Here is a 26,654-nt window from a genome sequence, read left to right as displayed (position 1 = left end):
GTTCTCATTTCGCTATTTACTGTGCAAGTCATTAAAAATATTTTCCTTTAGTTATTATTGCTCTAAAAAATGACACTGACATACTCAACTATCCAAGATGTTTACTTTAGGCATGGACTACCTGGTTATCATGGCTTCCACAAGGGAGGACTTAGGTGAAGAAATAAAATTCATAGTTTTTTTTTTTTAAATTTTAACAATTTATTGGGGCTCATACAATTCTTTTCACAGTTCATATATATACATACATCAATTGTATAAAGCACATCTGTACAGTCTTTGCCCTAATCATTTTTTTCTCTTTTCTTCTTTTACATTTTATTAGGGACTCATACAACTCTTACCACAATCCATACATATACATACATCAATTGTATAAAGCACATCCATACATTCCCTGCCCCAATCATTCTCAAGGCATTTGCTCTCCACTTAAGCCCCTTGCATCAGGTCCTCTTTTTTTTCCCCTCCTCCCTCCCCATTCCCCCCTCCCTCATATGCCCTTGGTAATTTATACATCGTTGTTTTGTCATATCTTGCCCTATCCGGAGTCTCCCTTCCCCCCTTCTCTGCTGTCCCTCTCCCAGGGAAGAGGTCACATGTGGATCCTTGTAATCAGTTCCCCCTTTCCAACCCACTCACCCTCCACTCTCCCAGCATCGTCCCTCACACCCTTGGTCCTGAAGGTATCATCCACCCTGGATTCCCTGTACCTCCAACCCTCATATGCACCAGTGTACAGCCTCTGTCCTATCCAGCCCTGCAAGGTAGAATTCGGATCATGGTAGTTGGGGGGAGGAAGCATCCAGGATCCGGGGGAAAGCTGTGTTCTTCATCGATACTACCTCACACCCTAATTAACCCATCTCCTCTCCTAAACCCCTCTATGAGGGGATCTCCATTGGTGGACACTTGGGCCTTGGGTCTCCACTCTGCACTTCCCCCTTCATTTAATATGATATATATATACATATATATACATACATATACACATATATACACATACATACACACACTTACATCTTTTTTTTTTTTTGTTGCATGATGCCTTATACCTGGTCCCTTGGGCACCTCGTGATCGCACTGGCCGGTGTGCTTCTTCCATGTGGGCTTATTTGCTTCTGAGCTAGATGGCCGCTTGTTCACCTTCAAGCCTTTAAGACCCCAGACACTATCTCTTTTGATAGCCGGGCACCATCAGCTTTCTTCAACACATTTGCATAGAGTTTTTTTTCCTGTCAAGTTCCAACCACCTCTTTGACTATATCAAGCCACAGAGGTAAGTTATGGAATTGGGGTGAGATGTCAGCCATGCTTCTCAGAAGACTTCATTGAACCGGGATTGATTGCTGCGCAACGTTACCGCTCAGCACGTCCACCTCCTAGAGCACACCGAGAAGAGCCTGGGAAAGGGCTTCCAAGGACGGCTTCCTAGGCTGGTCCTTCCCTAGAAAGGCAGTCACTGGTTGCACTTCATAGCCGAAGGATAAAACAAGTTGGCTACCGGAAGTGACGTTTCACATCTTATTCCGCTAAGCTGAACGGATCTCTTGAGCTTACACAGGTGACTGGTATTCAACGAGGGCAGAAAAACAGAGGAAGGTCTCAAAGGGATGGATGAGTACGGTACTGCAGCAACGGGCTCAGTCATTTTGAGGCTGGCACAGCATGGTGCAGAGTCAGTCCCAACTGACTCAAGGCATCAACCACTATGTTTGCTTCTCTTGGTGTAGAAAGATAAGGACTTAAAAGGTTCATAAACTCCTGTCCGAAAGAGCACTGCATGAGTTCCAGAATTTCTTTATTTTCTTCCCTCCTCCCCACCCACCTCCAGCTCACCCCAGTTCCAGAATTTCTTGGTTAAACTAGCCTTCTCTAAGAGCTGCTGAGACATTTCCGTCGTGTCTTCTTTTTAAAGATCATTTTATTGGGGACTCTTACAGCTCTTTTAACACTCCGTACATCCATTGTATCAAACATATTGGTATACGTTGCCATTATCATTTTCTAAACATTTGCATTTGAGCCCTTGATATCAGCTCCTCTTCCGCCCCCCTTCCTCCCCCTCCCACCCTTGTGTGCAGAGACATGTGTGTGTGTGTGTGTGTGTGTGTGTGTGTGTGTGTGTAGCAGTTACGTCTTCTAGAGCTGCTGGCCAATTCTAGGAATTCACTCTCCTGAAGGATGGGGCTCTACTGTCCTTCATGGCTATAGACACTCCTACTGGTTGTTCAGTTATGCTTTTTTTCAATTAATGAGTTAGAACAAGCAAAAAAATATGCCAACATGTTGAATATGACTCCATAATACAGACTCTAGGACAGAGCACAGCTGCCCCTCTGAGTTTATAAAAAATGTAAATCTTGACAGAATGGAAAGCCTCATGATTCTCAAAGATGGAGCAGGCACATTCCAACTTCTGGCCCAGGCATCCCAATGCTATCCCACTGGAACATGAGGGTTTCTTATAAAGCCCAACATTTCAGACTGATGCAGTATATTTTGCCATAGGGGTCTTCTATTTGATGCCAACTTCCTGATTGGTTGATGAGTTTTCCAACACATTAGGCTGAAATCGAGTCATTTCAGCAACAGGAAGATTGGATATCAGGACCACCAAGAAGAGTAAGGAGTGGAGCATGTCGATTGGCTCATGAGATAGTTAACATTTATTGTACCAACCTGGCCAATGAACACATGTGGGATTCATTGAAGGGCGGAGAGATAAATGGCTCTGCGAGCTTCGCCTCTTGTCTCTTGCTCTTTGATCATGTGTGCGGCTGCCTTGCTTGGTCTGTGCCTCCATTTGCAAGCTGCACTATCTGTGGGACACCTAACCCGTGGACTGTGTCACTGTGATTTGAGTTTCCTTCAAGACCTGCTTTGCCACACGATCAGAATTTACATCTCTTGAGCTGGGGACTGTCGGGCCCTGTCATCTGGCTGACTGTTTGGTGACCTGCCTTGCTGTTTGCTGCCTGTGCCCGGATAGCCTGAATTGCTCGAGGACTACTTGGCGGCCCTCAAGACTTGAAGGACTGCCAGTGTCTCACAACTGTCTCCCGGGAGTGAGTTGCACTGAGCCATTTGTACTGCTTTATAATTTAATGAACTGTTTATTTCTTATGTTATCTATCTATAGCTATATAATTATTAGCATTCTGGTTTGGTTTCTCTAGAGAACTCTGTCTAATATAGCTCACAATCAGTGTGTTGAGAAGCTTCCTGACAGAGGAGACGAGGACCTAGCACACTTTGCTGAGACAGTGAGAAACAGTGGAGAGATGACTGCGAGGGATGGCAGAGAGACAGCAACGCTTGAAAGGGCAGATGTTCTGGTGACCCACTCACCGGGAAAGCTGAATGCTTTCTAGCAAGATACTTGCTTAATGTGTGAGGGCCTCTGGAGGCTGGTCTGTCCATCAGTGGGGCTGGACTTGAGCAACTTTGCGCTGGATTGGAGTGAGGTGGAGAGCCTCTAGGGAGTTACAAGCACAGCTAGTATATATTTGGAACATTTTCTCATGAAGGTCAGTTGCCAAATTGCCCTGAGAGGCACCTTTAGTACGGCTGGGAACAGGTTCTCCTGCTTGAAAAGTTATTTCTGATCCCAAACAGTAACCTAGTACCTCCTGATGAACCTTGGTATCTTGAATAAGAACCAGTTTCTGTGTAAGCATCCCCCAAAGTATCCCAAACAGAGGAAACAGTGCAGACAGCAATGGCAGGGATGTTAAACATCCAAATTGGTTTAAAAAATTGCAGAGTATAGAATAACTCATTACAATACTGTCAGTTCAGTAATGGCTCATGCAAAATGAGGTGGAGAAGCCAGGTATGTAGGAGACTTTAGGAAAGAGAGAGATGATGACATAGACTATCTTGGATGGCTTTTAGGAAAACTGTCCATAGGACCAATCCAACCCTGCACAATCCTACTGAGGCTGCCAGACTGCAGAGCAAGCCAGTCTGGGATACTGAGGGGCCTTTGTGGCACCACAGCAGGACAAAGCAACTGCTGCCTGACTCTGGCCACCGTGCAATCACGGTTCTCCAGGCAAGCAACTGCTTGCCTTCCACTGCTGCTTTGTCACTTACTTGGACGCACTGGACTCTGGGCGCTAGGACCCCTACTTGCGACACAGAGTCACTGCATGCACAGCAAGTATCTAGGTCATTGTGGAACTTGGAGAGAAGGACCAAACAAAGCTGACATTCTAGTACTGCTTTACTGTGAATAATACAATCATTTGTTTCTGGAAAAAAACGAATTGCAGAGTGCAGGCATGTGTGACTTGCATCTCATTGAAGTCATAGCGGCTGTTGATGTGGATTCCCACTCTATCTCCCAAAGCTTGTGGTGGTGAAGTCCTAGAAGCTCAAGTGCAATTGTTTCCTTCTTTCACCACAACATCTAAGACCTGCACCTACAAAAAGACCCCGCACTTTGGCTCTTTAATCAGGCAACTCTGCTTGGGGGTCCATCTGTAGCCTGCCTGCATCTGCTCCAACTGGACAGTGCCAGCAGGAAGGCTGTAGAAAATTACTACAGGAAGAACCCGACAGTGGACTCACTTCTGATCATCAGCATTCCATCTCCCTGTGCATCCCATCGCATCAAACTGCTGTCACTTTAAACCAACCTAATAGAGAGCCTTCGCGGTCCATTCAGGTCAGTCTAATTCTCTTCTGCGATTTGCAGAGATAAACGCAAAAGTTGCTATGTGTTATGAAGCAGACCTTTTGGGAAAAACCCTACACCCAATAGCATAAAATTATAGAGGGAATCTGGGGACTAAGATAGCAACAAGACCAATTTCATGGGGACTTCCTTCAGACAATGTCCCCTCCTTCACCTAAACACTATCAACTAAAATCTGCTAAGAACGCACCATCTCAAGGGGAGTCAGTTCCCAATGTCAGTACCTTCCACCCTGAACATCCCACAGATAAAGCCTCTGAAATCAACAGGACAGACCCCCTTGGAGGTCAGATTTGCTTAGTCTATCATTGCTTCAGTATATCTGACCTCATCTCTACGCTCACAATCACGGGCCTGGAAGATTGGCTCTACTTAGAGAAAGATCTCCATTGTTCTGGGATAGACATGTTGTCAAATACACATTCTCCAGGGTGAAAAGAGATCCCATAATAGCCCTCCATAAAAGAGCTACTATAAAAGATGTCTCATATTTTGCACCTGGCTGATCACTATGGGCCCAGAGTTTATCTATATTTAAGGGTAATCAGATTCTATTGTGTATCCCACCCAAAGTGTAGCCATCTCCCTTCTGACTTCACCTCCTGATACTGACCATTGACTGTTCCCCTGGGGAGAGCTCAGGACCATACATGGTTAAGACACTGCCTCGTTCACTCGATTAAGTGTAAGCTTGTCAAAAGATTGGCAAAACCTATGGATATATATATATATATATATATATATATATACATATACATATATATATATATACATTGAGAAATACAGTGGATCCTTTGATCCTGGCATTGGGAAGTGGAGCCGCTGTGCCTCGCTTGTCTTATGTTCCATAATCGCAAAGTCTCTCTTAAGGACCTGCTCAACTGGGGGATCGATTACACAAGTGGTGCCTCAAATAGGGTCCCCAAGGAAAGCTCTGTAGAGAACAGAATCACCCAGCAATGACGTTGTGACTCCCCCAACCCCTCACCCCAGGGTAGGTGAGATTGGGGAATTATTTGGAAGTGAAAATCCAGTTGGGGGATTAGTAAAAATATAACAGGGTATGGGACACAGTAAATCTAAAGCTTACAGTATGACCCTCACCCATTTGTTGAAACAATAGGGTGTAGCAATAACGAAAAGAAAAAGACAAGGTTTTCTACAAGTAGTGAAAAAGTACAATCTGTGGTTCCCTGAGGAAGGTACTTTAGATCTAGGGACCTGGGAAATGGTCGCTAAAACAAGAATGCTTTTGGCTTTTAAAACTTTAAACCAGTGGTTTGTGCCTAGGGCTGGAAAAAAAAAATTGTAACGCCATGAAGAAACTCTCCTCTAGGACTGACCGTTAAGGGAGCCTGTAAGCAGCCTGAAATGGTTGCTAGGTGACCACCTGAGTCCACTTGGTGCGTGGAAGTGGAAAGAAATGCAGCAATAAGAAAATGTGTTCAGTCTGGTCACTAACACCTGTGAACCTGACTCACAGGAACTAAACAAGATAAGAGCGGGTTGGCTGAAGCTCATAGGCTAGCCCAAGGGAGCTCAAGTTGTTAAAAATTTGTGATTGGCCCAATGGTCAAAAGGCAAGGTGACCAATGGGCACCTTAGTGGGGCCAAATGAGGCAGCCCACATTAAGTGGAACAGAACCCCACTGTATGAAAATAAAGTTTTCTAAGCCTGTGAATTGGTATGTATTGCTGCATATTGGTACATCTAATTATTCAATAGCTTCATCAAGAGTTTTTGTAATCGATGCATCAAGTTGAGCAGGTGGAAGGTAGGATGTCCTTAGCTGTGGATTTATTTTATCACAGAGAACAGACTTCAGGCTACATCTTGAGATGTCTCCTTTCACTCTGAATGTGAGCCCATTGCTCTGGAGCCTCTCATTCCTGGCCTTGGAAACCATTCACCAGCTGATTCCCAAAGACTAGTCCCGTTGCTTTTCAGCTCACTAACTTCTAAGCTACTGATCCTCATGCTTTCCATTGAATTTTTGATGACTTCCCATGTTCTCAGATTTAGACTTTATACGTTCCAATTATCAATTCACTTTGGTAGCGGCTAACTTTCCTTTTGATTCATGCTCAAGGCAAATGCCAAGTCCAGAAGGCTTTCCTCCCTCCCTGTCTTTGGGTCACTCACTTTGGGGAGAATGCTCTTGCACAGGATCTTCTGAGATCCTTCTAACGTGTGGGCATTTCATCTGTTACTCTCTGAAAATATTCTGCTGCTGTATCTGACAGTGGCCTTGCGGGGGGGAAAGGGCCAGCCCCCACAACTAATCGTGGGCTCTTTAGGCACAATTGTACGGTTGAGATATATAAATATTATAATAAAGTCATAGAGAGTATGAGAGATAGAAGAGATTGAAATAATGGAGTCAGACACATTTCATGGTAGCATGCTTACCTCCTGGATGGCCATGATCTCACCAGCCAGGTCCACGCAGTGTGGGCTGAGGCGAGGTGGGGCAGGGACCCAGCAGGAGGCTTGAGGACCCCATTTATTGCTAACCAAGGATTATATCTACTTAGGGGGTCATAATTGCAGGTAACCACATGTCACAGGAAGGGGCAGTAGAATAGGCATACACATCATAGGAAGGGGATGTACATGGGCATAGGAGTAACAGGAAGGGGATGAGCTAGGGCTGTGAACATGATAGGAAGGGGAGGAACAAAGCCTTTCTCCAATTCTGATGCTGTATTCTTCTTCATATAATCCAGAGCCGCTGCTTGTTTTCCCATCATACACATTAAGTATGGTGAGAAGACACAACCCAGGTGCACACCTTGCTTGATTTTCAACCAGGCGGTATTCCCTTGTTTGGTTCCTACAATTGTCTCCTGATCCATATTCAGGTTCCCCATGATGAAAATTAAGTGTTCTACGATTCCCATTCTTCTCAAGGTTGTTCATAGTTTCTCAAATGCCTTTGCATAGTAAATAAAACACAAGGAGATGTCTTCCTCGTATCCTCTGCTTTTTGCTCATAAGGCATCAACATTCACATTTTATGTTCTCTTCTGAACCCAGCCTGAATTTGTGGCAATTCTTTGCCTCTGTCTGGCTGCAACTCTTGTAGAAGGGTCGTTAGCAAAATTTACTTGCATGTACCATCGATCAAATTATTCCACACTTTGTGCATTCTTCCCATAAATATGGATCTCTTCCAGTCACTTGGTCATGTACCTGTCTTCTACACAGATTTGGATAGACAAGTGATTCCATCTTATTAGTTGGTTGATACTTTGCTATTCTAGAAATTCCTGGCACCTTCTTTTGGTCTAATGTTTTCAGTGCCCATGGGCTTCTACCTTCACTAGCATTGGTTCCTGGTCACGCGCTGCCTCTTGCAATGTTTGGATGTAGACTACTTTTTCGTTTACACTTACCGTGCTTGTTATTTCCATCTTTGTCTGATGCCTCCTATATGATTCAATAATTTTCCCATAGAATTTTTCAATATTGCAATGGGAAGTTTTAAAATTTTTTCTTTCGAAGATAAGCTGAGCATGTTCCTCATGATTCGTTTTCTAACTCTAGGCCGTTGCAAGCTTCATTGTGATATTTTCCTTTGCCTTTTCCAGTTGACTTTTGAAAATATAAGTTCAGCTCTTCAACTCCATTATTTCTCCATTTTTCTTAGCAGCGCTATATTTAAGAGAAGGTTTGAGTGTCTTCTGATATCCCCCCTGACTTTCCCTTTCTTTCTTGAATGATATTTTTGTGTGTCATGTATGATGTTTTTGATGTCATCACACAGTTCATCAGGTCTTCTCTCCTATGGTTCAATGCATCAAGTCTGATCATGACATGCTCCCAAAATTGAGGTGGGATACAATCAACTCAAATTTTGGCTCTATTGGACTTTTAAAATATTCTTCAGCTTCAACCTGAATTTACGTCTGAGCAATTGATGATCAGTTACACCATATAACCCCTGGCTTGTCTTCACTGATATTGAGCTTCTCCATCACCTCTTCTCAAAATACAATAAATTTTATTTCCATGTGTACAGTTACTCCTTGTTGAAAGGAGGTATTTGCTATAAAGATGTCATTGTTCTTCCAAAATTCTACCATGTCATCACCACCTCCATTTCTATCACCATGTCATATTTTTCCATCAACTTGTGGTGGTTCCATAATTTTATGTCAACTTGAAAATATTTTAAAAAATGTATGGGTGATATTCAACCTGCCAATCAGGTCACAGCCTGATGGTGGCCCCTTGTGGGAGTAGCCTTCTCATAAAGAGGCCCAGGTTAACTTCTGTCTGACTCCACCTTTGCTGCTGGCTGACCCCAACAGCTGTCGGAGCCGAGTTATTTCCACTGACCTTGAGTCTAGGCAACTTTGCACCAAAGGGTCTGTGATAGTTGCATAATCTGTTGTCAATTTGAGACTATTAAGAGTGAAGGGATAAAGTTTAGCCTGCCAATCAGGTTGCAGCTTGATGACCTCATTTGGAGGCACTATGGAGATAAATAGCTTGCTGGAGGTGGGACACATGTTCACTCTCTGCAAGACATTATTGACAAGCCTGATGGAGATACATTGATGCTGTCAGAGCCCTGGAGCTGGAGGAGACATGTGGAGACCCACACCAGCGCTGAGATGCTTCTACCACCACTGGATCTACAAGACTTTACATCCACTGGCCTGCGTTCTTCCTGCATTCAGCATCGTTGCATGTGTTGCGTGAGTCTGAAGAGGAATTTATAGATTAGTATTGAACATATGGGCTAATATCGGACTGATGGACTTGATCTGGGATGTTTTCTCAATATTCAATTGCTCTTGTATATAAAGTTCTTTTTTTATACACATATGAGTGTCTCCATAAATTTGTTTCTCTAGTCAACCTGGACTAACACAAAGCCTATGATCTTCCTGAATTGTGCATCACTGAATTTGACTGTGTGCATCTGTAGCGGGGCTTACTAATTAGTATCAGACCTATGAGGCTGAGTTGGACTGGGCTTGGATGTTTTCTTGATATATAATTACTTCTTGATATAACTGTTCTTTACCCATATTTGAGTGTCATTTGGAATATTTTTCTCCAGTCACCCCAGCCTAATACAGACTGTTCCTTCCATGTTTCCCATTATTACATTCCAATTACGTATGACTGTCCATGCATCCTGATCGCATGCTTCAGCAATTTCAGAGTGAAGGCATCGAATTAGTCAATGTCTTCATCCACAGACTAGTGGTTGATGCATCAATGATAGTAGTAAGGTAGGATGTTCTGGTCTGTGGATATATCTTTTAACACAGCATTGTACTTCAGGACACATCTTCTGAGGTCTCTTTTTGACTCACAATGTGACCCCATTCCCCTTCAATGTCATTATTGGCAAAGGAAATCATATGGATGGATGATTCCAGATGACCAATACCATTCCATTTCACCTTACTGACTTCTAAGATATTCATTCACATTCGTGCTTTCCATTTCATTTTTGTCCACTAACGTTCCCAGATTTAGACTTTGTCCATTCCTAGTCTGTCAGCTCTGCTGAAACCTGTTCACTTGGGGTGACTGATAGGATTTGATATACCAGTGACATAGCGTTGAGCAGCCCACAAACACACAAGTCACCAAAGGACACCAAATTCAGACAAGAGGTAGGTGGTCAGAATAGATTTCCTTAATCTGGTCATAGCCTTGATAGACTTGAGGGAGCTTTTACTTGTTATGACCTAGTCTTACTGTAAACTGACAGTGTATGGGAGCTAGATGACTCTTACTGCTTGATTGGGATCATGCCCCTAATACAACTGACTGATCACATCGCCAGCTGACCCCAGAAGCCGTCAGGGGACTGCTGACTTGGATTCATTCTGCTGATCTCACATTCAGTGAGCTCATCACCCACCTTTCTGTGGACTTACTGATTCATCTTCCTATCTCCTCTCCATTAGGGCCTGAAGCTTCAGGAATCAGGGGAGGCCTTCAGCTTACACTTAACTCCATCCAATCTGGATGAACCCACTTCTTCAACTGTGTGAGCCATTTCTTGTTATAGCTTCTTTCTACATACACATATATACAAGTCTCACTAGCTTTGTTCTGTACAGGATCCAGCCTAACACAACATACACACAAAAAGAATAAGTCATCAATACACAAAAGCAACAACAGTAAATGGAAAAGGACAAGGACATTTTGAACCACAGTTCTTTATTTTTAACAGCAAAAATCACTCCTCATTAATAGTTGCAATAGATGTAAATGAACTAGATGCTCCAAGGGAAACAGAGTATTAGAAATACATCATTTGACTATATACAATTTTCCTGAGACATTCCGTAGACCCAAGCAAACAAATAGGTTGAATGGGAAAGGATGGATAAAATACTAACATATATATCATAATCAAAAGACATTTGGGGTGCAAATCTCAGTATGAGACAAAGCAGGTTTTAATAAAAAACCTGTTAGGAGATAAACATACATATTACATAGTGATAAAAGGGTCAAATTATGAAGAAAATTGAATAATAAATGTCTTCAACAACACAGCACATTATCAGAAAGCAAATACTGATCAACCAAAGAGAGAAATTGATTCTATTTTTTAAATAGTTGAAGGTACCAATACACCTGTTTCAGCATTAGCACATTTAGAGAGAAGACCGACACTGGCACAGGACTGAATTCAAGCACACATCGCCAGCAATGTTTGCCCTGTTGTGCATATTCTTCTGGCTCCCGCTTGAGTTCCTGGAAGTTGCTGGTTAATGTAGTGATGCGGGTTATATGCATGATGGCATTCTTGAAATTCCCATAATCAATTTCACAGAGGGAGCTCTTCTATTTATCAGTGTATGTTTTACCTGTTTCCCCAGGGTTCAAACAGACAGTGGAATATTAAATCCTACATTAGCCCTCTTGGAGTTAGTTACATTGACCCCTTTAGCTTTCCTGCTTAATGTAGGAATGATAATGGGTAAGCGATGAAAAGTACATGTTCACATATTGGATGATATAATTCATTTTAGGGATTTTTGTGGGCTGCTATTTTCGTAACAAGACCATGGATGGCCAAAAGACTGCACGAATATCTTGGAAGAAGTATAGGCAGAATGCTTATCAGAGGCAAGGGACGTCAGATTCCATCTCCTGCGCTGTGGATATGTTGTTAGGAAACACCAGTGTGTGGAGGACATCAGGCATGGTACAGAGCGGAGGTACATGAAAGGGGAGGACCCGTGACAACAGAGATGGAAACAGTGGCTGCAACCATGGGCCCAACAAAGAACAATTGTGAGGAGGGGACAAGACCGGACGGTGTTTCCTTCTGTTACTGCTTGGGTGGTTATCAGTCAAAGCCAAGTCCAAGGTACTCAACACGTACTTTAAGACTTATTGCTCACATGCATGGACTGTGTGCTTCAGACTGTTAAAGAAATATACGCAAACATTAAGATAGGAAATAACATGGGAATGTCATTAAACCACCTGTTTCTCTCTGTGGGTGGCGCTCAAACAATAAACTGCTCACGCCCCTTCTCTGTTCTACTTAGGACTGGAATTCTTTCGCTCCCCTGCTCTGGGCACAAACCCAATGTTAGGGAAAGGCTGCTGCGGGCATTTTAAAACTATATTCAGGACATTTTTTCCTTCTGTGCATTTGTATGGGTATTTCTGGATACTGACTGGCCTCATAGGACTCGTCGAGCCACGCTTTGTGATTTCCACCAAATGACAGGTCAAAACTACACGCAAGTGAAGGATTTGTGGCCCATTAACAGGATCAGAGCTTGCCGAGAATGTACCACAAGTGACGCCATCTGGGAGCACACATGTGCCGTGTCACCAGCGCAGACCCTCTGGTTGATGATACGCTGCGAGTTCCCAACAAAAGCTCCGCACACTCCTTGCACACATGTGGCTTTACACCAGCGTGTCGCCTATCGTGGTCACCCAGTTTGACCTTGGCTTAAAGTTTCGCCCACATTCCTTTCATACATGATGACTTTCCCAAGGGGCTTTTCTAAGGTCTGATGCGCTGTACCTGGCCAGCACAACCTGCACACATCTGGTCTGTCCTCAGTGTCATTCTGGTGCTTGATAATCTGCGGCATCACAGGAAAGCACACCCACACTCCTTGCACACAGATGGCTTTTCCTCAGAGCATGGCCTAAGGGCACACGAGGTTCGCATCGCTTGAATCCCCACGGCTTCCTCACCCCGTGTGCTTCCTCTGGTGTAAGAGGAGCTCTGACTTCCAGCGAAAGGCCTGTCTACACTCCAGGCACACATATGGCTTATCACTAGAGTGCGTTCTCTGGTGTTGGATTAGCTTTCTCTTCTGGCTAAAGGATAACCCACAGTCCTGGCACACATGTGGCTTCTCCCCAGTGTGTGTCTTCTCATGCTCAAGGAGTCCTGACTTCAATAAGAAGGCTCGCCCACACTGCTGGCACACATGTGGTTTTTCCCCCGAGTGTCTCCGCTGGTGTACAGAGAGAGTTGACTTGTGGCTAAACGCCTGCCCGCACTGCTGGCAGACGTAGGGCTTTTCCCCCGAGTGGGCCCTCTGGTGTGAGATGAGCAACGACAGCCAAACAAAGGCGCGCCCACACTCCTTGCACACATGTAGATTCTCACCAGAGTGTATTCTCTGGTGGGCACGGAGAACTGACATGCAGAAATAACCCCGCCCACACTCTTGGCACATATACGGCTTGCCACCGGAGTGTACTCTTTGGTGTTTGAGTAGATCTGCATTATCCCTGAAGGCTCGCCCACACTCCTGGCAAACATGTGGCTTCTCCTTAATGTGCGTTTTCTCATGTTTAAGAAGACCTGACTTCTGAAGAAAGGCTCGCCCACACTCTTTGCACACATGGGGCTTTTCCCCAGTGTGTCTTTTCTGGTGCATGCTAAGCTCTGACTTCCAAATAAAGGCTCGCCCACACTCCTTGCACACATATGGCTTTTCTCCAGTGTGTGTTTTGTGGTGTCTAACGAGAATTGACCTCCACTTAAAGGCTCGCCCGCACTCCTTGCACACATGCGGTTTTTCTTCCGTGTGGATTTTCAGGTGATTAATGAGATCTGACTTCCATTTGAAGGCTCGCCCGCACTCCTTGCACACATGGGGCTTTTCTCCAGTGTGTGTTTTGTGGTGTCTAACGAGAACTGACCTCCACTTAAAGGCTCGCCCGCACTCCTTGCACGCATGTGGTCTTTCTCCAGTGTGGATTTTCAGGTGACTAATGAGGTCTGACCTCCATTTAAAAGCTCGCTCACACTCTTGGCACTTATGTGGCTTTTCCCCAGAGTGTATCCTCTGGTGATTAAGAAAAGCTGACTTCTGGCTACCAACTTCCCCACACTCATTGCACACACATGGCTTTTCCCTGGAGTGTGTCCTCTGGTGTCCGAGAAGTGACTTACAGCTAAAACCTTGTCCACACTCACTGCACACATGGGGCTTCTCCTGCAGGAGGGATCTTCGGTGTGTGCCCCCTTCTGACTTATGAGCACAATCGGGTCTGTAGTCTCCGTGGTTGACTGCTCCAAACCTTGACGTCTCCAGTTCCTTCAAGACTCTCTCTGTTTGCACTGACGAAGTTCTTGGGGATGAGCTGAGCTCCTTACCTCCCCCTATGTGGCCTTCTCTAGGTCCTGCTGTCTGTCTGTGGGTGGCGCTGCAGGAAGTCTCTCTGCCCACTGTCCTCACACGCAAGCCTTTAGGGGTGACGTCTCTCTCCTGACTCTCAGTGTTTTCCCTCCAGCAGCTCTGACCACAATCTTGCTGCTCTGGTCGCTTCTGAGGCCCTGGGCTGGCACCCTCGAGATGGAAGTGATGTTTAGTAACCAAGCCTTGGCACACCTGGAGCAGATGTTGGCTGAGGACTTGCTGACAAGGGAAATGTAAAAGGCAGGAGGAATAGGGGAAGTTTTCTTGCTTTGTTTCTGCTGTGGAGAGAAAGTTTTCATTAGAACAGCCATGAGTCGGCGTGTCTGGACAGTCAAGACTTCCCGCATGACACATAGCCTGCCTGTGGGAGTCCCTGGGTGGGACAAATAGATTTGGGAAAATCACTAGCTGTAAGCTTCCTGGTCCTGAAAGCAGGCCAAGCCCTCTGATTTCAAGAGGACACAGTTTAGAAAATTAAATGGAGCGGGCCTCGGCTGTGTGTGTGTGGTCATTCACCGTGGGTCTGAATTCACCTGACAGCAAGTAACAATGATCATAGGCCACCCTGGAAACGAACCTACAGACCGACAACTTCTTTCTCAACAATGCTTTCATTCTCCAATCTCATCAAGTGTACTTTCTATTGAAATCCCCAAGAGCCTGGTGACACTCAGTGACTGGCACTTGATAGCCACCAGTCGCACCGAGGGGGGATGGTGTGGCGGCTTGCATTAGGGACTTCATTGAGTTCTTCTACTGGGTGGAGTGTAACTCCAAATCTCAACCATCTTGACTGCATTGTGTGTGGCATACTCACGTCATTTCCTAGGTTTTCTCTCTGGAAGGCCCAAGAGTATTAACATCTGCTTTAGACCCAGGCAGGGAAAGCTTTAGGAGAAAACTGCCTACAACGCCTCACCAGAGAACGCTTCTTCACCAAGACAATGCTCCTGCTGAGTCCTCTCAGTGAATAAGACCTATTTTGACCAAACATCCACTGTGCAGGATCGAGCAGGTTCCTTATGCTCTACATCTGGCTGCTCTGAGTTGTAAGCGGCTCAACCCTAGTAACAATTACATCGAAGGAAAACCATTCGGCTTCACCCTCACAGTTCTCACTGACCTCTTTCCAACTAAATTAAAAAATTCCCGTCAGTTAATTTGGTAAAAAAAAAAAGACATTGACACACTTACCAGTCCAAGATTCTCGGTTTAGGGATGAATTAACCGGCTGCTAATAGGGCTTCCCTAAGGGAGGACTTAGGTTAGGAAATGAAGTTTATATATGGTATCTGTTACGCTGCAATAAACTCTTTGAAGTCCTCTGATATGAAAGGGTCATTGCTCGTACTTTATCTCTGTGTATTTGAAGGGCAGCCAAGTGGGCGTCGGCGTATTAGCATTATCCTTACTTCCTGTTCTCTTTCATCTCTACAAAACTATCTGGTACCTACCAGAAACAAAGCCCTACAGTGCTCACCACACCAAATGAGTGAGCATCACGTCCATTGGAATTCAAGGCCAATATCTGGATTACAGAAAGGAAACTGTTCTATCGGGTTGCTTTTCTGTTGATTTAGTTCCTATTGCTTGACCCACAGGGCTTGATGGGCTCTATTCCTGCAGGAAGCGCAGTGCCCAAGCTGTCCAGCGCTGCCCCTGCGAGGCTTTGAGTCACCAACCTGCACTGTCAGCCTCCCCGGGAACATGTGACAAAGAGAAAACCAAACTCACTTGTCGCCCTCACATAGACAGTGCCCTGCTGACAGAGAACTAGGCAGCCATGTTGCCCAGCCCATTTCTGATCAAGGAGGTGTGATGAGAGGAGCATTTTGGAACCCTGAGGTTCGGGGGAAAGGAACAAGCAACACACAGACCAGCGACCTTGTATCTCCTGCAGCCCCACCAGGTGGGTTAAGGACCTTAGTCCTCATGGAACACCAGACTATCAAAAGACATGGCCAACACCAGCCAAACCCATTCTCAGCGGTGCCGCAGGAGCACAGAACTGTGTACACGCTCACATTCTCGATGACATCCGCCAGCAGTGAGGTAATGAGTACCTAGCTCCATCATATACAAATATGTCACCACCACAACACCCCCGAAACTAAGGACCACGCCAGTTCACAGGAGCAACAAGACAGAGGAAGTTAGACAAATGATTGATCTAATTACTGACTAGAAAGTCTTTCTGAGGAAGCTTTCTAATGGAACTACCTCATTAGGAATTCAGAAGACTGATGTTTGGGCTCCTTCAACAGTTCCATAAAAAAGACGAATAAGCCAGTTTCTGGAATGACAAAGGAAAGATGAAAATGAGATCCAGAGGACAAAACCTTCAGAAGACCTTAAGTAAATCCTACAAGAACGAAAGAAAAATCAAAGAGAGAAACCTCCTTAAAACAGCAAATAAAACAGAAGATGAAGACGATTTCAGAACTAGGTCACACAAACGACAGAGAAAGAGAACTGAGTCAGTGGAAGGCTTAAGGAGCTTCAAGATGACAAATCTTGATGAAGTAGCTAGAAAAGAAGCAGAAAAAAGAAACAAGCAATCTGAAGAACGCTCAAGATGACATGGGAGACCAGCGAGAGGAATAACTGACATGTCAGAAGAAATCCAAAACAGGAAGAGGCTTTTATAATTAAAAACATCAAAAACAGCAACACTGTAGATGCATCCTTGGAAGGCAGTCACATATGCAACCAAGAAGTTGAATAGAACTCTGAACAGGATAGACTTCCGCAGGGCAACAAACTCTTTCAGTGACTCTTCCAGCCCTAATAATGTACCCCCATCAAAGGACCCCCTCCCGAAGGGTCTGCATAACAGCGAGTGAGGTGAATTACTGAAAGGATTCAGTGGTGAGTGCTGGTTAGCTGGATTCACTGTGATTGCCCTCCTGCTGCACAGAAGATGAGCTCTCAGAAGCTGATGGGGAATCTTACTACCAACAGGAGCCAGGAGTTGAGCTGCTCCTGGGAAGTGACCCTCCTTGACCCAGAGGACAGCGGTGACGTCAGTCGGGAGGAAGAGCAGCATCAACAGCAACACAAACAGGAGTCTCAACAGGACAGACAGCGGTGGACTTCTCAGCCCACAGAGCAAATACAGTCCAGGGATTTGCGGCAAGAGGCTGGGCCCTTAAATGGGGATGGGCAGCAGGATTTGGTGAGCCAGAGCTGTAAAGGAGCTCCTTTAGTTTAACGCTTACAGCAAATGGCACGCGCTTCAGACATTTCTTAACAGCCCTGAAAAAACTTTGCAACATATCCTAATTGAACAGCTATAGCTTGAGTATAATTAACCTGCATTGTGATGGTGTGCCGGGAAGAGATCAATTAACCCACATGCAAATTTAATTAAAGCCAGTAGCCTTTATTTGCCAGCTAGAGCCTAATTCTCTCAAGACCCTGAGTGTTAAAATGGGATGATTTTATGCTATGGAATAAACATCACATAGGGGGCAGGTGGCAACACACTGGATAGAGAAGAGAGGACCTTGGAACAGGGGGCTTAGACCCATAAGCAATTTAAAAAATAAATGACAACGGGTCAGCAGTTACAGGTAACAGCAGTTACAAGAGGCATTAAAGTAGTTGCAAAATGGCCATACTTGGGTCAGTACAACATGGCTACCCTCAGGGTAATTAGTACCATATGGTACTACATCTAAATTGACCACTACACATCATGGTTACATTAGGGTTAATTGTGGTGGCTTAGTACAGTGACTTGCTCTTTTTAGAAACCCTTTGGACCCTAAACTTAAAAGACACAAAAATAGACTGTGCCCCCAGCACTCCTGTAAGACATGGGAAAATGTCCCCACAGCGAGTCTCTGGCTGCAAATCTTAAGAAGATTCCCAGAATTTCTACCCATAAAGCAGCTGAGGGCTTTAATCCTGCAACCTTTCAACTAACCCCTGAGGGCTTCAGTGGCACAGGTAGAGGTAGATGATCAGTAAATACCGAAGGATTAAAGGAGGGAATGAAGAGAGGCACATCCTCACCCAATGAGAACAGATTCCCGTAAATCTCCAGCATCACCTCTTTGTACAGATCCTTCTGCTCGGAGCTCAGTCCCTTCCACTCTGCCTTTGTGAAGATGATGATGACGTCCTCCAGTGTAACAGGTTCCTAAGAGGAATCAGTGAACACGGAACCCACATCAGCTTCCCCAGTACAATGAGTTTAAGACCTGGGTCTGGAGGACCGGCATCTAAAGGAGCTCACCCGAGCCTTTCAGAGAACACAGCGATGCACAAACCTGGGGCTAGAATGTGTGAGGTCACAGAGAATTCATTTTTGAACAAATCTTACAACATCAGAAAACCAAAACTCATTGCCGTCGAATTGACTGGCACTCAGAGCCTATTACAGCCCCTGGGGATTCCCAAGACTGCAAATCCTTATGGAACTCTAGAAAGCCTCATATATATATTTTAAACTTTTTACTTTTTATTTATTTTTAAAATACTTTTATTGGCGGCTCTTACATCTCTTATCACAATCCATACATTCATCCAGTGTGTCAAGCACATTTGCACATATGCCGCCATCATCATTTTCAAAGCATTCTCTTCACACCTCAGCCCCTGGAAAACCTCCTATTTCCCCCCCCCCACAACCACTGGTGAATTCGAACTGCTGACCTTGTGCTTAACAACCCGATCAATAACCCTTCTTCCTAAAGACATCAGGCAGTCATAAAGTAAGTGCGTTTCAGGATTCATGACGCAGGGATCCAAGCACGGAGCATATCGGATGGGCCAGAAAGAATGGAAGGCATCCTGGAAGTGGGACCTTCGCCGGGTATTAGGAAACGGTGAGGATTTCAGGAACATGGAAAGAAACTTCAACTACACAGCAACTTGGGAGTGACAGAGGAGCTTCTGAGGAGTAATGTTAAGAATTTTTAAAGCTCCAGACAAGACAGGCCGTTTAAATGGTTGCAATATTAGGATCAAACTTAACAATTGAGAGGATGTTGCAATGCTGGGAGTATGTCCATCTGGTTCCCACAGGGTCTCAGTGGGTTGGAGCTGACTCAAGGGCACATAAGCACAATAGAGGTCGTTCCAACTCACCAGGATTTGGGGCTTCTCCTTCTCTGGGAGCCAGTCGGTAGACTTAGAAGACAAACCTACAAGAAAAACAACAACAAAAAACACTAGCTGTGAGACTGGACACCACCCACCATGCTCCCACAGGGGCATCTCTAGGTTGGCCTACAAGGAACTAGTCATTTGACTCAGCTGGGGCCACCAGGACATTGAACCCGAAACTGTAGCTTTGGCCCCTCTGTTTCCTTCTGCAGACCCTCCACGACTCTCACCTTTGCCCTTGTATCTCTGAGTGTGTTTCTTCATGGCTTCCACACTTTCTCTGTTCTTTGAAGATAAAATCTTCTCCAACGTCTGCTCTTCCTGGACAGAATGGACCACACAATGTACAGGCCTTGATGATGTCAAAAATGGCTGGACAGGACCACTTGGAATCAATTTCCTTTCCTGATGGATGTCCATTGCCTGGGGTGGCTTCTTAACACCTGAGAAAAGCACCTTGTTTTCCAAGGATCCAAGACCTGAGGGGGTGGGGGGAGAAAGCTGCAGCTGTAGGGTTCTTTGTGTGTGCTCTACACGCTGGCCTCTTCAGCAGCAAGCCCGTCTTCTCACCCTCACCCTCAGCTATCATTCACAGACACTGGGGTTAGGAAGTGGCTCTGGAGTTTCCACCTTGATTCATTTCTAATCTACAAGCCTTCAAATCTGTTCCCTGACATGCTTTCTTTTTACCTGCCAAACTTGACTGTGCCCATACGTCCCTACAGCTCAGGTTCCACTGCCAGGTCCCAGATCAGCTTCTGCGACCTGAGCTGCAGAGAACACAGAATATAGCTCAATGCCTTTGAAATGCCCAACAGACGAGTCAGGTCACAAACAAATGAGCCTCTGTCTCACTAGGCCCGAAGTTCCACTTGTATTCAACTCCTCAAGTCCCACTACTTGGAGACTTTTGGAGGTTTGAAGTAAGCCAATCCTAGTCACTAGGACTTCTACAAAGATAACTACCAGTGTAACCTTGTGTATGTCACACGATCCTGCCACAGTCCTCCACTCAGTTGGTATAGGAGGGTAGTTTTAGAAGGCAAAGCCACCTGCAGAATTATCTCAGATGTACTACCCAGAACATCATTTCAGTCCACCTCCTTGCTGGTATTAACCCCTGGAGTCAATTCTAATTTAAGATGTGAGCAAGAAGCTCTCCAAAAATTTTCAAGTCTGAGATCTCTCAGTACCTGAAGCCTAGGCTTACCTTCCTAGACTTCTGTGAGGGTTTGAACTACCCACCTTTCAAAAAGTAGTTGAGTCTAATTGTGTGCACTGCCTGGGTCGTCCATCATAAGATTACTGAGAACCATGGAGAACCTGTTCCTTTTGGTAACAACAACCGGAATCATACATCACCAAACAGGCACAAAACCACCAGAATCTTCAAGCACTATCAGAAGTAACAAACTGATTTCTATGCAATCATTTCTTCCCTGGAAGTTACTTTGAAAGAACAAAGAACATCTTCCGGATATCAGGAATGAGCAGGAATTAATTGTCTGTACACTACCTGGATATACATTTTGATGTAGCATCTCAGAATATATAGGGAAAAGCGACAACAGCAAACTCATTACCTGGGACAACCTTGTTTACACAGAAGGAACATGGAAGACAAATGCTCATTTAGTTATATGGGGGTGGGGTAGTCCTGTCAATCTTCCCACTTATGGTGAAAAGTCTCCAGTCTAGTAATTTGAAGTAATCAGAAAGAAAAAGAAAGAAATGGAAACATTAAGGGTACCTACCGTATATACTAGAATATAAGCCAACCCGAGTATAAGTTGAGGTACCTAATTATTACCTGGGACACCCGAAAATCTGATTGACTTGAGTATAAGCCTAGGGTGGGAAATGCAGGATGTGAATTAGCACAGAGACCAGAGGGGAGAGACGGAGCACAGCCTCAGGCACATCCTTACCAGTTCAGCTGCCGGCGTAAGTGAATCACTACGGGTGTTTCTGTGAATTGGAGCTGTCCACGTCATAGGACGGCTCTGATTGGTTAGATGTGAGTAAACATTCAAAGCCCTGCAGTGTCAGCGGAGCTTTGAATGAACAGCGGAGGAACGGCAATAACCCGCAAGATGTTACACCTCGCTGGGGTACCACTGACCCGTGTATAAGCTGAAACCCAGTTTTTCAGCACATTTTTTGGTGCTGAAAAACTCGGCTTATACATGAGTATATATGGTATTTAAAAGAAAGACCTGGCCTAGGTTGCTCTTTCTTAAAAGGACATTTTCCTTGGTGGGAAGAGCAATCTGGACCTTCCGTCAAACAGGGAAGAAAACAGATCCTGTGATCGCTAATGGCTTAGCCCAACCGAATGCAGTCACCTGCCTTGTCAAGGTACTGCTAGGGAACAAAATGTGTCTTGACAGGAAGAGCCAGGAGGAACTGGTACCAAGACAAACACCATTGAGTCCACAGAAGTAAATCACTCTACCAAGGGAAACCAAGACATTGACATGATTTTCCAAACAGCTATTTGCTTCTATTTACCATCACCCTCAAAACAGAAAAGTTCAATGTCACCAAGTAGATTCTAGCTCACAATGACCTTAGACAAGGGTTTGGAACTTGTACATCTTTTGTTTGTTTGCTTTGGGGGTGGGGGAGGTAGTTACTTTTTTTTAAAGCACTTGTATTGGCACCTAATACATACATCATACAATTTAATAGCTCAAACTTTCAATCAGACCAAGAAGAATTGTACAATCATCACCACAATCAATTTTAGAACCTCTCCCACATCCCAGGGTTAAATGGCCTTTAAAATTAGTTGTGTAATCACCATCAATTCTAGTGCCGCCCCCCCTTCTTGTTTACACCTAGTCCCGCCCCCATGTCCCCTATAAACCCTGTGTCAGCTGTTTTCTATGCATCCACTGCTTTTGGGTTTCACATACTGAGAAGCCCTACAGAAACAATAAAAAACAAAATTGAAATGAAGTGATTAGGATAAGATAACAATAATATAAAGATAAAAATACAAATAATGAGTCAGAAAGAAAAGACCCCCTCCCCCCCAAAAAAAACAATAGTTAAAAAGCCAGGGAAGAAATTTTTGTTATGGAACAAAGTAAATGATACTTGCACCTAGGACAAATTCAGGTTGGGTCTTTAGGGTGGTCAACTATCAAGTAACAAGCATCAAGACTACAATGGTCACTGGTTGATCGGAATGCTGTTCCAGACTCAAGCTCGTGGCTGGAGGGGCTATGCCAGAGGCTTAATCTGACTAGATACTAGATAACCAAAGGTAGGCTTTGAGTTCCCACTGGAAACTTATATAAATCTTTACATAAGTAGATTCCTATTTCTTTCCCTCACAGAATATTTGGAAGAGGATGACTCAAAGAACTGGCCAAAAAGAGAATCATGTACACTGAAAGCAGTCACAGTGCACACTGTCCAGATCACTTCTTCAGCGGGCCTTCATTTTAAACCAGGTAATTCCACTGATGTGACCTAACCCTACAATAAACTTCCTCATATTCCAGAACCACAGGTGAAGAAGGCTACAGCAATCGAGACTCACCGCAACCCTCTCGGGCAGTGTGACACTGTCCCTTACAGGTTCCAAGGCCAACATTTTGGTTAGCAGTCAAGCACTTTACACATTGACCTGAAAGACTCCTCCACAAAATCTACATCTGATAAAATGCCGACAGTCCCTCAGGGATCTCAGTTCAACATCATGCCCACTTCCACCCCACCCCACCCCACCAACCAAAGCCCAGACGATCCAGAGCTTCCATGATTCCCATGTTGCTCCTGTTCCACTACCACCTGGCATGGCCCCTGAACCTACCCTGCCTCTTAGTCTATTCTGAAACCCACCCCATCTCTGTCCTTTGGAGGGGCAGGGAGTTGGAAACCACAGACTTACTGGGACTAGCTGAGAATTTACCCAGCAGCTGCAAGAGCTCCTTGCATTCGGCTAATAAACAAACCAAAGATACCTTGATATGCTAAGAAGATCTGAACTCCCTCCAGGACTCAAAAATGCAACAAAGCAATCTCCATCCAAAACTGTGGGATTTGTATCCTTAGCCACGCCTCCACCAACAGGGTTACATTAGGCTCTGATCCTGGATAACACATCCATGTTGCATACAGCATATTAAGGAAATATGGCTGCGAGGATTAATTTCATTCTGGATGTAGTAACCCACCACAATGTAACCATAATGGCTCAGTGAAGCCATTTTGTGTTGAAGGCCATTAAGACTCTGCCTTGAAACGGTTGAGAAGTCTCATGACCTATGTGTCAGTGTTTGCTGATTTCTTCTGTGACTTTATGTTTTGAACAGACTGTTAAGAACAAGGACAAGAAAGTATGCAAGGTCTGCGAAAAACAGGTGGTTTAATTTTCTCAAGGATATCTGGCTTGGCAGAAGATAAGAGTTGCTAAGTGTGTCAAATGTGCTTGCTTAACAATGAGATAATTGACCCCGGGTTGTTTCTGCATGGATAAAAGGAGTGTGTAGAATAAACTCTGGTGCTTCGGTCCATCAGACTGTTGCCCTCCCAATACTTTCTCTCTTTTTTTCCTTAATCCTCACTCCCCCTTTCAGGACTGTTCGACTCATCCATCTGGCTCCAACAATTTTGTCAATGTAACCATACCATGTTAATTAGCCCGAGTGTAGCTATTTTGTATTGAATCAAGTGTGGCCACTTTGTAACTACTGTAATTTCTGTACCTGCTGATCGATGCAGTTTTGAAATTGCTGATGTTGTGTGTAAGCCCCATTGTACTTGTACAAGTTCCCATTATTTTCCCAATATAGTATGACGCCACCTGCTCTTGTGCCTTGTTTATTCCACAGTACAAAAACTCCCTTCTTTAAGCACTCTGTGTCAAGGGAGAATTAGGCTCTGGCTGCCCGTTGGCCACTGGCTAATTGATCTCCTCTGGGCACAACAAGGAAGCACACAGTATAAGGAGAAATCAGTGTCTCAAGGGGACTCACCGGAGCAGGACAATGTGACATCATAAAGTAACTCTGGAGAACTATAACACCCAAGCTTCGGTAGTTTCCAGATCAGAAACTCCCTCATTTTAAAAGGCCAAGTATGATTACCATATATACTCGAGTATAAGCCGACCCGAATATCAGCCGAGATACCTAATTTTACCACAAAAGCTGTATTAAAAATGTGCTGAGGGGGGGTGGAGCGGGGGGGGGGGGCGGTGGACTTGGCTTATACTCGAGTATATACAGTAATTTAAGATATATGCACAGGCTATTCATGACCACTGCAAGAGACTAAGCTGAAAGAGACTAAGCTTTCTACTCCGGTAAATAGTTACAGTTTTGGAAACTCACAGAGCAGTACTTACTTACACATCTTTCAGGGTCACTAGGAGTTGAAATCCACTCCCGGGAGAGAGAATACATCTAAAATGGCATTTCAGCATTATCCAGGGATTCAAACTGAGAATAAAGGAACTGTGCCTATGGCAACTACACCAGATACTGATTTCCAAACTCCCAACTTGGCTGCATCGTGAACATGACCCACTGAAACACACACAGACATGGGAAGAGCTGAACAGCTGTGCAGGGGTGAATAAGTTGCTGACGTATAAGGTCCAGGATGCCCACCGCTGTTTCAGCCAAAGACACAGACCTGTTGGAGTCCCAAAATTCTCAGTTTATTTCTCCAAGCGCTTTACACAGGAACAACAGGATCTACAACCTCCCAAACGGTGTCAACAATTCAATGAAAAGCCAGCAAGTTTTACCACCCGCCAGGTAATGCTCAACACGGTTTTGTTAATAGGCAGTCTTCACTAGGAGACAGAGAAGGCAAGGCTCACAGAGCATGGGACATCCTTAGGTCTTATACTCCCTAACGCCTCAGGATTCATTGCGCTTCCAAACGCCCTCCCATCCCTAGATGGATTTATTTGCTCAAACTTACTAAGTTTCAAAGGAATTTTACAGCAAGGGCGGGGCTGTAACATTTCAGTTTCTAGGGCGCTAGGGTCCACTCACGCTACATCATCTCCACCATTTGATGAACAGCAGGCTACCTCTCGCTCCGTCCATCAAAACCACAGGACTGCACCAAATGCCCTCACCAGAAACCTGGCCCAAGAAACACGGAAGAGTGGCTGAGATGAGAGCCCTTCAAAGCCTTTGACGAGTAAGCTGCGACCATCTCTGCTGACTGGAGCGGCACCGTGGCAGAGCAGTAGGGAGGCACGGTGGTCTCCGGCCCGCCTCCCCTGCAGGCGTGTCTCACTTAAGAAATACCTGGATGTCACAGGTCTCGTTGGAGACCTGTCTCGTTGGAGTCGCAGGTCTCGTTGCCCAACCCACCCCCATCACCGCCCCCACCCCAACCCGGCTAAAGCTCGCTCGCTCACCGGCCTCCCTGCGAGGACGCGCCCCCCGAGCGTCCACACGGCCGCCCCCAGCCTCGCCTCCCCCTTCCCAAATCTGCCAGCGCCCTCGGGCGACCGTTCAAAAGCAGGAGTGGCCGGTCCGAGTCGCGCCTGGCGTCTTCAGGAATCAAGACTGTGTTCCATCACAATGCCCCCCCCCCCCGAGTCGCGCCCTTTCTCGTGAATGCGACCCCACGACACCCACACCTTTCCGGATTCTTCGCCTCTGGATCTGCCTGCGCTCGAAACCCACCAGGCCGTTGACGGGACCCCACCAGCACTGCCTAGTACAATGCCGGTTCAGCTGGTTCGCCTCCGAAGGGTCACCCGGAAGCAGCGTGTGGAAACATTTCCGAGGACAGCTTCCGGTTCCGGTGCGGCAACAAGAAGGCACCGTCGCAGGCGCTTCCGGTTGCGTTTCTGAAGGGCAAGGCTACCGGAAGTGGCATTTCAGGTCTTCTTCAGCTAGGGTGAGCTGATTTCTTGGATGACTAAAAAGGAAAGTTCGAAATTCATGTCTTCGCCGCTCTTGCATGGAGATCCCGCAGGCGCCAACCCTCCCCTCCGTCTACGGTCCGCCCACATTAACAGCCCTCCGTTCAAAGTTCCCGCCGGCGCTGAAGTTCCACCTGTACCAGATGCATTTCCACCACTGTACTCAGAAAACCCTGCTTTCTGATTCTGTAAGCACGCTTGCTCCTGGGTCCAGAGCTTTAAAAGCAGCGCCCACTCCTTTCTCGCGTCCCAGAACTTTAGAACAGGAGT

At 45.3% G+C, this 26,654-nt stretch overlaps 2 protein-coding genes across 2 annotated transcripts; both read right to left on the bottom strand.

The window, feature by feature from the left end:
- Positions 1-10,892: 10,892 nt before the first annotated feature.
- Positions 10,893-15,542, bottom strand: LOC142431562 (uncharacterized). Its single transcript, XM_075536577.1, has one exon. The coding sequence runs from the start codon at positions 14,720-14,722 to the stop codon at positions 12,905-12,907; it is 1,818 nt and encodes a 605-aa protein (XP_075392692.1). The 5' UTR covers positions 14,723-15,542; the 3' UTR covers positions 10,893-12,904.
- On the bottom strand, positions 14,518-26,279 carry LOC142431565 (zinc finger protein 343-like). Its single transcript, XM_075536584.1, has 6 exons — positions 26,097-26,279; positions 19,711-19,959; positions 19,463-19,518; positions 18,386-18,512; positions 15,563-15,616; positions 14,518-14,646 (listed from the first exon to the last, which is right to left on the bottom strand). The coding sequence occupies exons 2-5, from the start codon at positions 19,898-19,900 to the stop codon at positions 15,603-15,605; spliced, it is 387 nt and encodes a 128-aa protein (XP_075392699.1). The 5' UTR covers positions 19,901-19,959; positions 26,097-26,279; the 3' UTR covers positions 14,518-14,646; positions 15,563-15,602.
- Positions 26,280-26,654: the final 375 nt, after the last annotated feature.

This window comes from Tenrec ecaudatus, chromosome 18 (genome assembly GCF_050624435.1).
Source record: "Tenrec ecaudatus isolate mTenEca1 chromosome 18, mTenEca1.hap1, whole genome shotgun sequence".
Lineage (NCBI taxonomy): Eukaryota > Metazoa > Chordata > Mammalia > Afrosoricida > Tenrecidae > Tenrec > Tenrec ecaudatus.
The sequence above is the reverse complement of the archived record's forward strand: the minus strand, read 5'-3'. Positions and strand labels throughout refer to the sequence as shown.

What these genes read in the sequence shown, in the direction of transcription:
- LOC142431562 (XM_075536577.1), bottom strand. Translation starts at nt 14,722, where the DNA reads ATGTGTCATGCGGGAAGTCTTGACTGTCCAGACACGCCGACTCATGGC.
- LOC142431565 (XM_075536584.1), bottom strand. Translation starts at nt 19,900, where the DNA reads ATGGACATCCATCAGGAAAGGAAATTGATTCCAAGTGGTCCTGTCCAG. An exon ending in TCAGAGATACAAGGGCAAAG is followed by an intron (nt 19,519 to 19,710) that starts GTGAGAGTCGTG and finishes TTTTTCTTGTAG; the next exon opens with GTTTGTCTTCTAAGTCTACC. An exon ending in AGGAGAAGCCCCAAATCCTG is followed by an intron (nt 18,513 to 19,462) that starts GTGAGTTGGAAC and finishes GATTCCTCTTAG; the next exon opens with GAACCTGTTACACTGGAGGA.